We start from the raw sequence: 14,576 nt of genomic DNA, 5'->3' as shown, positions 1-14,576 counted from the left end.
ACTGTCAGTGATCGGTTTCTGGTTGATTAATAGCATGTTCCTTTTTTCAGCACTGAAAACTTGGCTGAAGAGGTTGTCAAAGCGGAAAAGAAACAAACAAACCAGGTAGCTGTGACAAAAGATTGCTTTCACATTCTGATTGATTTATTTTCCCTTTTTCACAACATAAACTTATTTATGTCATTGACATTTTTGGACAAACAATTGAGTAGATTACTGACATACAAATGACTGTATCATGGCGTTATCATGTATACATACTTGTAGTTTAATTTTCAGCACACAAAAAATAAAGAATATACAGCCTATCACAATGTTGTACTCTACTTTGCATGTTGTGTATTCATTGCAAATAATGTATGTCACAACATTGCCAGTGTTTCCTTAACTAGTACTGAAAGTCTGCAGTGTATCATTTCCCCAGCTGGATAAGCCCCAACTGAAGGGATGACAGCTTCAGGTGTCCTTGCTGTGTTGCTATATGTAGCTGGCTGTTGCTAACCTGCGCTAAAATGTTGGCTAGCCCTGCAGGGCACGGTCCAGCACGCACTCATCCTGCACAGGAAAGGGCATCGTGACACGCAACTGCCCATTCTCCTCCATGGTGTGCTGGATGGTCTCATACGCGTTTGAGTTTCCAGACCAGCACCGACGAGCCACCTGCAGCACACAGAAACAGATTGGAGCCATTAGAGCACATTGTAAACAAAAAGTGAGGCTGGAATCCATCATGCTGCTCTCCTCTCAGCACTCCCACCCCATTGGAGACGTCCCAGTTGAGCACCAGTCTGGCACGCTTTGATGCCTCCTCCGAGCCGTCCAATAGCAACCCAAACCCTCCATTCATTACCTCGCCCCTGTAGGTGAGACAATAGATACAGTAATAAACACACTGATTTGGTGACAGGTAAGTATTGATGAGTAAAACACTTTTAAACATATTACTGCTTACTGGATGACCAGACAGACTTACCAGCCAACCCCACCACCGTTGTGCAGGGCTACCCATGTGGCGCCCCTGAATGCATCACCAACAAAGTTCTGGACCGCCATGTCTGTAAGGGGGAGACATTGTGAGCTCTGAATTTCTAAAACGATTTTTGCAGTTTTACTGGTTTATATGAATGAAGAGTGCATTTTTACGTTCGTGGTAGGAACAAAATCTGTGTGGACTGTAGTGACGCTCTCTCATTTTGATCGTCTGTCACAATGTTGGCATTGCGTCCACTTTCAAGTCAAGTTTCATTGCCCACAGAGCAAAGGATAAAACTGACTATGAATGATGCACGCTACAGTGTTTTTGTCCTGTGTAACATCTGAGCCACTGGTTTCCAACCCACCACATACCTGCACAGAAGGCAGATCCGTCATACACATTGGAGGTTTCTCTGAAGGGGCTGTCTGTGCCACTAACATCATGATGGTCTCTGCTAATGACCACAGGAGCCTGAACAACAAAAAGAACATTGATGAGACTTCAGTGAAAACTTTGTATTACTATTATTATGCAGACTGTAGTAAACATGAACTGATTTATTTAGCTGACAATGTATCCCCTTACTGTAACTCGTCCATCAGCAATAGCCTGGTTGATAGCCAAAGCAATGCAGACTCTTCCCTTCTGGTCAGAGTAGAGGATTCTGGCTTGAGATCCCACAACCTAAACAAAGAGGAAATCCTGTCATTGCAGATGCATATCTTTTCGTCAGATTTTCATTTTTATTGAATGACTGGCATTGGTTGCCCAGAAAGTTACTCACCATTTTGTGTTTTCCAGCCTCTCTGATCCAGCGGATGTTATCATTGTACTGCTGTCTGATGGGATCAGTCACATTGGCACTAATTTCCTCCAGGACAGTAGCAGCGATATCATCCGTTGTAGCAAGATCTTTGGGGTCGCCAGATGTGCACACCCAGCGAAATGGGCCAAACCCCAGAGAGAAAATGTCCCTGCGGCCGAGGTGGAAGGTGAGTCATTAAAAACTATTAAGAGCAAGAGGAAAAGCTCTGATCACAATTCACAGTCATGGCTTTTTCTAGACTTACACATTTTCTACTGTTCTATTACATGATCAATGCCAGATTGAATAAATGTCTCACCCCATAATGTGCTGGACATAAGAAGGGTAACGGAATTCTGTTTCCCCTCCGCCAACCTTTTCTACCTCGGCTCCTATAAAAAACAAGAAACACAAGCCTCTCTATAGGTCTGACATGTACTGAATGATAAGCATTATATATTGAGTGAGTGAGTTTGTATAAGTGTCAAATTACTGACCGGCTCTCTTGGCCTCCAGTAGGAACGCGTTGCCGTAGTCCCAGAAGAACATACCAGCATCAGACAGCTTGTTGATGGCCTTAATGTGTCTGCGGAGGCTGTGATCACATATAAAACACATTATTTCAACTCAATAGACTCATTTATTGCAGAAGGTTTACCGTAGAAAAATCCATCAGTGTGATTTAAAATAGATTACCTTTCTTGGACCATGGTTAGGAAACGGTTAGAATCGGTCGACATGAGCTGATTGGCCTGCTGGAAGCTGAGCTGTACTGGGTAGTATCCTCCGTTATAGGGGTTGTGGAGGGAGGTCTGGTCTGAACCCAGATCCACTAGGAGGTCCCCTGTCCTCTCATACTCCAAAAGCAGCCGCTCCCTGGTCAGAAAGATAGAAAGTTAGGACAGAGATGTCAAGAGCGTGTCACAAACGGTATGTCTTTCACTGCAGCTGCAGACCTGAACCGCGTCTCGGCAGCCGAAGGTTTTCACCTCTCACTCACCACAAGTCTACAATGTTGCCATGGAAACCAACACTGAGGGGGGTCTTGGAGCTCTTGGCCTCTCTGGAAAAAAAAATGCACATTATGATATACATCTTACCTTCTGTGCAGCACAGCAAGGTGCACATAGCAATAGACTGAGACAGTAGGTTTATTCAAGTACTGTACTTAGTGGAAACTGTAGATTATTGTACTATACTGGAGTACTGAGATTTCATGTAACTTTGTACTTCCACTCTTCTACATTTCAGGGGAACTATTGTACTTTTTACTCCACAACATTCCTTTGACATACTTAGTTACTAGTTACTTTTCAAATAAAGATGATTTGCAGAATGACTTGTTACCTGATGCGTTTAATGCAGTGATCCAAGCTACTGGTGACCTCCATCAGCCAGCCCTGCTCAAATCTCTTTCTAAGAGGAGTTTCATCCACCTACATAGAAATCAAATTCACAGTCACATTGACACACAGGACTTTCTTCATTCTCGCTCAGCCAGCAGTGAGTGTTTATGGGGATCAACTGGACATCAACCGACCTCTGCAATCACGCCGATACAACCGGCAATGACGGCAGCTTTAGCCTGAGCTCCACTCATGCCCCCCAGGCCGGAGGTGACAAAGACACGCCCCCTCATGTCATCAGAGCCCAGGTACCTCCGGCCGGCATTCAGCACAGTCAGCTACACAAAAAAACAGAAATAGAAAATATAACTAATAATGGGTTCAAGCAGCATTTTATTTTTTTTATACCTTTGTCTGTATAAATATATATAAAAACAATATTGCTATTGTGGATTCTTTACAGTTTATTTATATTGTTTTACTATGTGTCTCTTGTGTGCACGTTACCCCACTGCGGGACTAATAAAGGATTATTTTATCTTAAGTATATTTTTGTGTGAAAGAATCTCTCTTACACACTAATCTTACAATCTCTTTGACCCTCAGTTTGGGAACCACTTAAAGTATTTTGGAGTGTTGTGCGCTCATCTTTTCTTAATAAATTCACAAACCAGAGTGCCATGAACAATCCCTTGAGGTCCAATGTAGCAGTAGCTACCTGCTGTCATCTGACCGTACCTAAAAACAATAAACAAAAGAACAAAGATTACATCAAGACATCTGGACCCACATGAGGTTTAATTCAGCAAAATTTTCTCCCTGAAAAGCACCTTTAAAACTTACATTGATACACCGAGAGCAAACATCTTTTCATACTGATTTCTAGATGAGTAATTTGGAATAACCTGGGGGATACAAAAACCAGAGAGAGGAGCTGAAAGTTTAATCAGATAATAATAATAATAATAAAACAACTTTATTTATATAGCACCTTTAAAAACAAAGATTACAAAGTGCTCTACAGAGAAGCAAAGCATAGTCATACAAAATGTCAATACCGGTAAACAAAATACAACAAAACCAAACAAATAACCAAAAAGAGCAACTGGAATAGAAACCAAATATATAAACAAACAAAAACAGGAGAACCAAAGAATTGCATCAAAAGATATAAAAAGGACGACATCACTTAAAAGCAATTCTATAAAAATGGGTTTTAAGAAGGGATTTAAAAGAAGTTATCGATTCTGCAAGATGTGTGTTTGGCAGTTACCATGCCGTTGGTGATGATGGCGCGAGGGGAGGAGGGCAGGCTGGGGAACAGGCCCATGGGATGACCGCTGTACATGACCAGCGTCTGTTCCTCTGTCATCTCGCTCAGGTAATGCATCACCAGGCAAAACTGCTCCCAGACACACACAAGTCATTAATATGTATATATCCATTTAGACTCTATACATTGTTTCTGAACACAAGCTAACTCAAGGCTGACCTGGGCCCAGTTACTGAACACCTGTCCGTTCCCTCCGTAGGTGACAAGCTCCTGGGGGAACTGAAGGAAAGAGAAAGAGGAAGCCGACATCGAGACAGTGAGTTAAACAAAAGTCTTTCCACACTTTGTCACTAAGAGAATACAAGCTGTGTCTGAGGCTCACCTGAGCAACTGCTGGGTCCAGGTTGTTCATGATCATGAGCATTATGGCGGCAGCTTGACGTGTGCGGCACGGGTACTGATCTATGGGATACGCTCTGAGGAGACATCACTGTTGTTGAGGAACGAGACTAGACAGTACATCTACTTCCCGTGCTGAAATCCCTCCAGCTAGACCTCCGTCACTGGTTCTAAGTGCTTTGACACAAACACCGAAGTTAAAGCGCCGTGCCCCTCCCCCGCCTCCACAACCATCCTCTATCTCCCCTACCCTACTCTATCTTTTGGGTCCGGACTACAAGGTTAATGACACCACTGATTATCTCCAGGAACAGTCGGGGCCCTGTAAGAAGTTAGCCTTCTTAATTCCTGTCCTGACTTATCGAAAAGGAAAGGTGAGGCTGCGAAGAAACATTAGTAAATCTGCAAATTTATCCAATTTAACATTCATTCCTCGTCAGCCTGTCCAAAGAAATAGGGCAAATATAGTTTTAAACGAATTAAACTTAGCTTTATTAAATGTCAGGTCTCTGTCAGGAAAAACATTTTTAATCAATGATTTCATTATTAGGCACAAACTTGATTTTTTGTTTTTAACCAAAACTTGGTTAGACCAAGATAACAGTGCAGCTGTTCTTATTGAAGCAACACCTCCCAACTTCAGTTTCATGAGTGAAACAAGAGTGCATTAGAAAGGAGGTGGAGTTGCTATTTTATATAATGAGTCTCTTCAATGCAAGTAAATGTCTTTTCGTCATTTTACTTCCTTTGAATATGTGGCTCTCAATTCCACGCCAGTTTTATTCCTCAACATTTACAGACCACCTACATACTGTGCAACCTTCTTTGATGAGTTTACTGAATTGCTGTCTATAATCTGTATTGATTTTGATTGTGTTGTCATTGTTGGTGATTTTAATATCCATGTTGATAATCCCCAGGACAGAGGGTCTATAGAGCTATGTGGTGTCCTTGATAACTATGATCTGACTCAGCATGTAACAGGTCCCACCCACAACAAGGGGCACACTCTAGACCTAATCATCACCAAAGGTCTGGACATTTCCAAGGTTGCTGTGACGGATGTTGCACTCTCTGATCATTCCTGTGTTTTCTTTGAGAGTGCAATCTCCCTGCACACAAATGTCCAAACCAAGGTTGTGACAAAGCGTTACATCACTGAAAACACCAGTGAACTATTTATTCAGAAGTTCTGCTCCACACCAGGCCTCTCTTGCATCTCAGTCAATGAGCTTGTGGATGGCTTCAATTCTAAAGTTAAAAATGTTATTGACGCCATTGCACCCATTAAGGTGAAGGTTGTCTCGGGTAAGAAAAGATCCCCTTGGAGAAATGCCACACTGGTCAGAATAGAGAAAAGAGAGTGTCGGAAAGCTGAACGCAGGTGGCGAAAAACTAATCTCCAGGTTCACTGTGGTATCTATAAAGAGAGACTTCACAATTATAATTTGGAACTTAGAAATGCAAGACAGGCCTTCTTCTCTGACATCATAACCAAAAACAAAAACAATACACGCGCCTTATTTGCTACCGTGGACAGGCTAACAAACCCTCCGGTGTCGGTAACTCATACGCTCCAATCCACCTGGGCATGCAATCAATTTGCCTCCTATTTTGCTGATAAAATTCAGAAAATTAGACAAACAGTCGCTGGCTCCACACCAACCACAGGATATGTGTTGTCCCCATCTTTAAATAGCATCCATTCAAATATCATGAACAATTTCCCTCAATTAACCAAAGAAGCCTAGAAGACATTACACAACATCTGAACACATCCTCCTGCTGCTTGGATATTCTACCAACACACTTTTTCAAAAATATTTCACACTGCATGACCGCTGATCTTTTACGAATTGTAAACACATCCCTTCTCTCAGGTGTCTTCCCACAAGCCCTAAAAACTGCAGTTATTAAACCACTTCTAAAGAAGGCTAGTTTAGACCCCGAAATATTGAAAACTATAGACCAATATCAAACCTCCCATTCTTAAGTAAAATAATGGAAAAAGCGGTTTTTCAACAGCTGAACAACTTCTTGGCCGAAAATAACTGTTTCGATGTCTTCCAGTCCGGCTTTCGTCAGCACCACAGTACTGAAACTGCTCTTGTTAAGGTTTTCAACGACATCCACTTAAACACAGACAGTGGCAGAATCTCAGTCTTAGTATTACTGGATCTCAGTGCTGCATTCGACACGGTTGATCATGACATTTTACTAGACAGACTGAAAGTCTGGGTAGGACTCTCTGGCGCAGCACTTAACTGGTTTGAATCCTACTTGAAGGGCCGACAATACTTTGTGTCGGTAGTTAATTACACATCAGAGCTGACTAGGATGACATGTGGTGTTCCCCAAGGTTCAATACTGGGGCCTCTTCTGTTCAACATCTACATGCTTCCACTGGCTCAGATTATGAAAAACAACAAAGTGTGTTATCATAATTATGCAGATGACACACAACTCTACATAACTATATCACCAGGGGACTATAGTCCCATACAAGGGCTGGCTAAATGCATTGAAGAAATCAATAGCTGGATGTGCCAGAATTTTCTTCAATTAAATCAAGATAAAAGAGAAGTAATTATTTTTGGTCCCAAGGACGAACGATTGAAAGTCAGCGCTCAGCTTCAATCACTAATGATAAAAACCTCAAACCAAGCCAGAAATCTAGGTGTAGTTATGGATTCAGACCTCAACCTGAACAGCCATATCAAGACAATTACAAAATCAGCCTACTATCACCTGAAGAATATATCAAGGGTTAGAGGACTTATGTCTCAACAGGATCTGGAGAAACTTGTCCATGCATTTATCTTCAGTAGACTTGACTACTGTAACGGTGTGTTCACAGGCCTCTGTAAAAAGTCAATCAGAAAGCTGCAGCTGATTCAGAACGCTGCAGCTCGAGTCCTCACTAAGACCAGGAAAGTGGATCACATCACTCCAGTTTTGAGGTCTTTGCACTGGCTCCCTGTCAAACAAAGAATTGACTTTAAAATCCTGCTGCTGGTTTATAAAGCACTGAATGGTTTAGGGCCTAAGTATGTTTGTGATCTGCTGCTACCTTATGAACCATCCCGGCCCCTCAGGTCATCTGGGACGGGTCTACTTTCTGTTCCAAGAGTCAGAACTACAAGGTCAAGAACAAGGTCGCTGAAAGCTGCAGGTCTGCTGAGACCCTCAGCTCCTTTAAGTCCACATTGAAGACTTTTCTGTTTGCTGCTGCCTTTAACTGAACCAGATTCAATTACTGCATCTCACTACTGCATTTTATTTCTTAAACTGCACTGCAACTTTTATTCAACTTTTATTTTTTAAGTTGCTTTTTCTACTTTTATTTTGTTTTTTGACTGTTTTAATGTTTTCTTAACTGTTTTTAAATCTGCATTATGTTTTGATGCTTTTAATGGTTTTATGTGAAGCACTTTGAATCGCCTTGTTGTTGAAATGTGCTATACAAATAAACTTGCCTTGCCTTACAAGCAAGACTAACTTTTTCTCAACCGAAGCCACTGTGGCCGCAAGTTTTATATCCAAGATGACACATTGACTTGCATTTATGTCTAGTGAAGATATGGTGTGTTTACTTCTTGTTTTCAGCTACACCCATTAAAATGTTCATCTAAAGTCACAAGGTCAGCCTGGGCTGGTTATACAGCAATGTCCCTCTCGAGCTAGCAAACATTACCCTCCTGGTCATACCAGACCAGTAAATCTGTAGCAGCAAATCATTGTGTAAATGCAAAAGGTTTGGCGAAAAGCTGACGCAGCAACATTGTCATTGAAAGCCCTTTAACAGATATACAAGCAGTGAAAAGACATTTCAGTATCTGTGCTCTAGTTTTGTTCTATCAATTATTTTCATTGAACAAATCACTAAACTCATCTTTCATTTACAGTTACCGTCAACTCTGATAATAAAGTCTACTGTTCACATGTCAAATATTCTTCCTAAGTATATTTATTTTTATTGTCAATATAATTATATCAAAAGATACAAAAAAAATAGAAAGGAATACCAGAAAACACATATCAGATTCATGTGACACTCGAATATTGGGTCACCTCATGCGTAACGCGGGGCAGAAGCGGTACATGTAGATGTGTCCATACTGCCGCAGCTCTTGAGCAAATTCGGTTGCAAGTGTTGCGTGGTGGGATGGAGGGAAATAACGCAATGCATTTCTCAGCGCCAGCTAGAGGGAAGAGGCATTTACACTCGATTAGTGAACACACACTGCAAATCAGTGTATCAGTACAGTCAGATGGATGAGCAGATCCTTTACGCCTTTAAGATAACAGGCAGAGCAATCACTGAGTCTCTTTTAATTATTGACTGAAGCCGTTGCTCTGAGTTTGGCCAATCAGTTGAGGACCTTAGAGAATAATCAATTTTTTGGGGCGGTTTGTGAGACAACATTGATGAGGCAATAAGTCAGTACAAAGCACGGCATACAAAGAAATTGTGCTTCCACACAGATACATTTATAGTAAAGCAATTGACAGTGAGCCGTAACCTCCTTTAGCTCACTTACACATTGCTTCATGTTTAAAGGTTGTCTACGTTTTCCTTCTGGTGGCTGTTTGACAGCTTTAACTGCAGCCAAGATGGTCCATCAACAGTGTTCCAGACCATTAGATATATGATGTCTTTACTTTATTTATTTTTTTACAGAATAATATATATTATATATTGGGAAAAGTATAGGAGTACCTATTCATGACACCTCAGTTTCATTTAGGTGTGCATAAAATGGAATTCAGCCATTATTTCACAAATTAGTTGCACCTGTATTTAAGGGGTATAAATGTCATAAAATGTACTCGGACTCCTGATTAAAATACAAACTATTGAGTGTCCTCTGGTCAGACATTGTTTGCATATCGACTCACCCGCTCCTCCTCCGCTGTAAGGTTCGGGGTCCGCATAGGTGCATGTGGCACATTGGGGTCTCTTCCCGGATTCAGAGGCAAGGGATCCAGCGGTAAACCTCTGCATATCTCTTTTAAAGAAGACATCCTGGCTGAGATTTTCTGTCACACGCTTGAGCAAAAACCTGAACACGGCGTTCACGCTGAAGATTTTCAGGCTGCTTTCACCCTCACTGCAAACCGTCCACTATGGGGACAAAGATGGTGTACTTTCAGGAGAAGATTTGAAGGCGATGTCTCATTGGCTTTTCGGTCGTCTTTGCCCTTCGCAATCCACCAATGGTGCAGGCCAGATAAAAAAGCTGTGTTTGGTAATTATTGATCGCTGAGGGAGTTTGAAGTGGCACATGCTTCAGTGGACAAACACTGTCACCGGCCTCTGACCCCTGATGCTGGAGTGCATTTCAGAACCTTTGGACAGGTCAACAACTGTTAAATAGAATTATGTTAATTCCCAAAGATACACCCATTTTTAACTGATCACATCTCATGTAAAAATGCACATTTACAGCTCAATGATAAACTTTTGTTGAGGTCTAGTGGGTTAATTTTTAGCCTAATAATGTAATTGTAAAGAAAAAGGGAAATGCGTTCCAGAAAAAGATCCTCTCAGAAAGTATAATAGCTTGCGTCCTCATTCTAACTTTTCAGAAAGCTAACATAGTCAATATTCTGTGCCTGAGAGGTTGGAAAGTACAAACAAAGCGACAGAGGGGCTAATTATATTTACTTAATTATTTATTCCCTACACTTCTTGATCTTTGCTGATTCAAGTCACTGGTGGAGAGCAAACAATGTATTTGGAGATGCTTTGGAGTATTTTCTTAATTCTGAAGGAATAAATTGAAACTATAATTCAAAAGGAAGTTTCTTGTGCATCTCTTTTATAGTCAACTCAAAGTTACCCTCTGTTATAGCTGCATGCGTTAAAACATTTGGTCTTTATGACAGAGCAGACTTGGAAGATGGGAAGTTCAGAAAAAGGTCATTGTTGCAATGTCAGGAGAAAAGAAATACACTGGAGGTGTATACTCAGCATATCGTCAAGGCTCATGATTGAATTAGATTCTTTAATCTAATTTTGCCCACTTGAATTTAAACACTCATTCATTGACAGCATTGATTTACAAAAGTATAAGCCCATCTTAAATAAATAGAATGAATGTTCAACTGAACGTCATGTTTTTTGTCTGCTGAAGCACATACTGTATATCTACTGTGTAAATCACATGAAATGTATCATATCTATATATACATATCATGGTGTATGTATATATATATATATTTTTTTTTTTTTTTGTTTAACACATTTACCTACAAATACCCCTTTGGTCAGTTCAGATGTTGCCTTAATGCTAGCAAAACACGGTCGGCAAATGGCTTGAAATTACAGTGCAGGTTTGATACCAGCCACAAATAAACAACGCTGTTGTTGTTTGTGTCTTAGGACAGATTTTGTGACTGAGATAGTGTTGCAACCGTGCAAGATTCAGTCACGAAACTTTACAGATGTGTAGTTGATCGAAGGCCCAATCCCAATGTCTTCCAAAGGCCTTAAAGCTAAACCATGAACCCTCAGGGACTTAACGGACATCACCTGGTAAACGAGAGGCTGCAAGGGGTTGAAATGGTGTAAATACAAACGGGAAAGCGCTCAACGGCGACATATCTCATTACCTTCATAACTCCACAACATATTGTGTATAATTGTGGGGATTTATTTTAAATAGTTCACTGTCTGATTTGAATGTCCTTCAGGCTCTTCCTTGCCTTGCGAGATGAGGTAATTGTCAAACAATCTATTATATTTTTGTGTAAATGTAATAACCCAGGCTGAACAGCCATTTGCCGGCCTCTTTCTTGTTTTTAAACCTCTGAAGTTCCACGGGAGAAATGTAGACTTATGGAAAGTGTGAATAAGTGAGTGAGCTCTCAAACACTAGAACATTTGACAGTAGGCCAGTCCTAAGGACTTTGCAGGAAAGCACTTTAAAATCTTAAGAATCTGAGTTTGGACATTGGGATTGAGCCAAAAAAAGTCAAGTTTGAAGATGGACCTAGTGCGTTTAAATTTACGCGCCTGGCCGGATTTGGCTGACGTGATCCCATCATAAGATGGTCTCTAGTTTTCTTTGTCTTCCCTTCTGGCCCACTAACCTGCTGCAATCTGCTGGTAATCAAACACAGACACGGACGCACCTCTCAGGCACGAAGCAAAATTAGCATTTCTACTATTTCTCAAACAAAAAACTATCAACAGTAAACGTGTAAAACATGTTATTTTTTGACAACATAAAGCGATGACTGTGATTTCACTTGGACTTTAAAAAAGGTGCTACATTCCAAATTTAGAGCATTAATATAGCAGCAAACAACTATTTGCAATGTAAAGATATATAGTGGAGTAATGTCCCCCTGAGCAGAGCATTATGTCACTCCCTCGGTGTGTGTTGAAATAGGAGCTATTACGGCGGACGCAGCTGATAACGTTGTTCCGACTAAAGTCGGAAGTGTAGTGCCTACCTTCCGTTACCACTGTTAGCTGCTCGCGACCGGCTCAGCTATTATCATGTTGAGAGCCTTGTGAATGCAATCCCTCAATCATATTTATGCTCTGAATTTGGTATTCAGCACCTTTAAAGCCTTTTGGCTCACGTTGCCATCAAGGCTCATCATTAACTTTCCACTGAGCCCTCTGTGCTGCGTTGTGTAGTATCAGAGTCTTGCTTGGTGGCAGATGTTGAGTTTGCACCTGACGTCTCTGCAGATGCAGAGTCTTGTGAGGTCTGCTTTGTTTCTGAAGATTGTTCTTGTACCTTCTCAGCTTCTTGTGGATAGAGCTCCGGGTAGCGCTGAATACACTCCTGCATAGCCCTGAACTGCTCCAGGCATTCAGAACCCTTCATCTCCTCCTTACTGTAGTGGAAACAGGAGAAGGCATCCTTAAATTCTGTCCCACAGGGTCCACTGGCCATCCCACCTAGACAGGGGCAGTTCCAGTTTATATCCCCACTGGGGAGAATCAGACCTAGGATGAAAGACGAGAGGTTTAAATGAATACACTGGTTGTAATTTTGTATTTTTCAAACTTAACCCGAGCTACAAATAAGTCTGATGACAGGATTATATTGTTAGTTTTATGGTTTCTCACCTCCTTCCTCATCTGGGTCATTAGGATCTTCCTCTATGAGCTCCGCACTGCTAGGTATGGCATGATCCTCTTTGGTGACAAAGATAATTCGGTCTTTACCTGTTGGGAAAAATGTCAAAGGACAACCCAAACAAACGGTCAGCGATATGAACTGCTGCACCATATACAAGCTAAAGGCTGGCTAACTGACATCTACGCCCTCAATTTAATTTTAGATTCTGAGATTAAAAAAGTAAAAAGAGGTTAAAATGTTGCAATCGCCATTTGAACAGTGTACTGCACGTTCCTCACTCGAGCCTGGCAGATACATCAGGCATGGTATGGTATGGCGTTTCATGCTGAAATCAGTGAACTCTTTAGTTAATTAATCTATTGGTCATCAGAAAGAAATTTGATGTTCCCACCTTTTCAAATGTGAAGATTTGCTGCCGTTTTAATGTAACATCTTTGGGTTTAGTTTGTTTGTTGGACAGAACAAGCCATTTGATTCCCCTTTTTGGTCAGGAACAATGTGACTAAAAATATATATCCAAAATATAATTAACAAATCAATATATTGTGGTAATAGTCATGGCACTAAACAAAATAAGACATATTTGATATACATGAACAGGTTGTGTCTGTGATTGTGGCCTGGTGAATATGATCAGTTCAGTGATGAAAGAAGTACGAGGGATCCTTTACATAACTAAAGTTGTCAAATGCATGATGACAATGATGTAATAAGTACAAGCAGTATACATATAAATATAAAGCAGCATGTACTTTAAAATCGTACTTTAATAGAGTACTTGAGCAAATGTAGTGAATTGCTTTCCACCACTGGACCAGATATCCACCGACACATGACCAGATGTGTTTAAGATGAAAACCTTGACGTTTAGTGATGACAAGGACAATGTGTAAGGAAAGGACTCAAGGTGACTGAAACACATCAGTGTGTGAGGAGTCGTTGTAAGAAACCTAACAGTCCACTTCCAGTTCACTCACGATGGGTCAGGTACAGATGTTAACAGTCCTAGTTGTCATTATAACAAGAGGGTAAAACTGGATAATACACCGAAATCTTTTTCTCATTCAGACTAAACTCAACTCCAGGGTTAGCCGGCTAGCACATTGTGGTTACCTTCCTCTCGGAACGAGCTCATTTCTTCACGCTGCGACGGAAATAATTCCTCTTTTTCAAAATGACAGCAGCAACAGCTTAAAGGAAAAATACTTTTTTTCTGACAGGTAACACCACACATTAAAATGGCACAAGTTTAAGTCCAGAATCAGCTAGCTTGTTTTATAACCATGGAGTCTTCTTCTTCGTCTTCGTCTTCTTTTCTATTTCCGGTAGCGCAGACGTTCTGTGGCGCTTTGCTGCCCCCAACGGTTTATCATGTGACATGCAAATTCTTGGAATTTCTCACAAGCAAGCTTTTTCCCCTCTAACTTTCTGATATGATTTTATTTCTATTCTATACCTCAGTAAAAATACAATACATCAACCTTGTGACAAGAAATGACAACCAGGAAAGGAGGATTAATGTGATATCTAGAAGGAAATGGGTCCTCCTTCCTATTAGTTACAGTCTATTTATTTGTATGTGCACTACTGTGATACTTGGGATTTCACACTTTAATAAACCGACTTACTTACAATAACCCTGCAAAAAATACTACCTGTTCAATAATTATATAAA

At 40.8% G+C, this 14,576-nt stretch overlaps 2 protein-coding genes across 2 annotated transcripts; both read right to left on the bottom strand.

Annotated features, from left to right (window-relative positions):
- Positions 1-223: 223 nt before the first annotated feature.
- Positions 224-9,824, bottom strand: uroc1 (urocanate hydratase 1; the record flags this gene model as incomplete). The annotated part of the gene is made up of 19 exons (XM_079217700.1): positions 224-660; positions 758-857; positions 974-1,055; positions 1,348-1,447; positions 1,562-1,660; positions 1,761-1,950; positions 2,101-2,173; positions 2,279-2,376; positions 2,478-2,657; positions 2,782-2,844; positions 3,129-3,217; positions 3,322-3,465; positions 3,799-3,865; positions 3,971-4,032; positions 4,401-4,529; positions 4,620-4,679; positions 4,783-4,876; positions 8,871-9,001; positions 9,699-9,824. 19 exons carry the CDS (start codon positions 9,822-9,824, stop codon positions 520-522), a joined length of 2,028 nt encoding a protein of 675 aa, XP_079073826.1. The 3' UTR covers positions 224-519.
- Positions 9,825-12,412: 2,588 nt separating this feature from the next.
- On the bottom strand, positions 12,413-14,129 carry LOC306736108 (mitochondrial intermembrane space import and assembly protein 40-B-like; the record flags this gene model as incomplete). Its single annotated transcript, XM_079217705.1, has 3 exons — positions 14,015-14,129; positions 12,889-12,987; positions 12,413-12,765 (listed from the first exon to the last, which is right to left on the bottom strand). Exons 1-3 carry the CDS (start codon positions 14,034-14,036, stop codon positions 12,413-12,415), a joined length of 474 nt encoding a protein of 157 aa, XP_079073831.1. The 5' UTR covers positions 14,037-14,129.
- Between the last annotated feature and the right edge of the window lie 447 nt (positions 14,130-14,576).

The sequence above is a fragment of the Taurulus bubalis genome (assembly GCF_910589615.1).
Source record: "Taurulus bubalis genome assembly, chromosome: 5".
NCBI classification, from domain to species: Eukaryota; Metazoa; Chordata; class Actinopteri; order Perciformes; family Cottidae; genus Taurulus; species Taurulus bubalis.
This window is presented reverse-complemented; position numbering and strand designations above follow the sequence as displayed.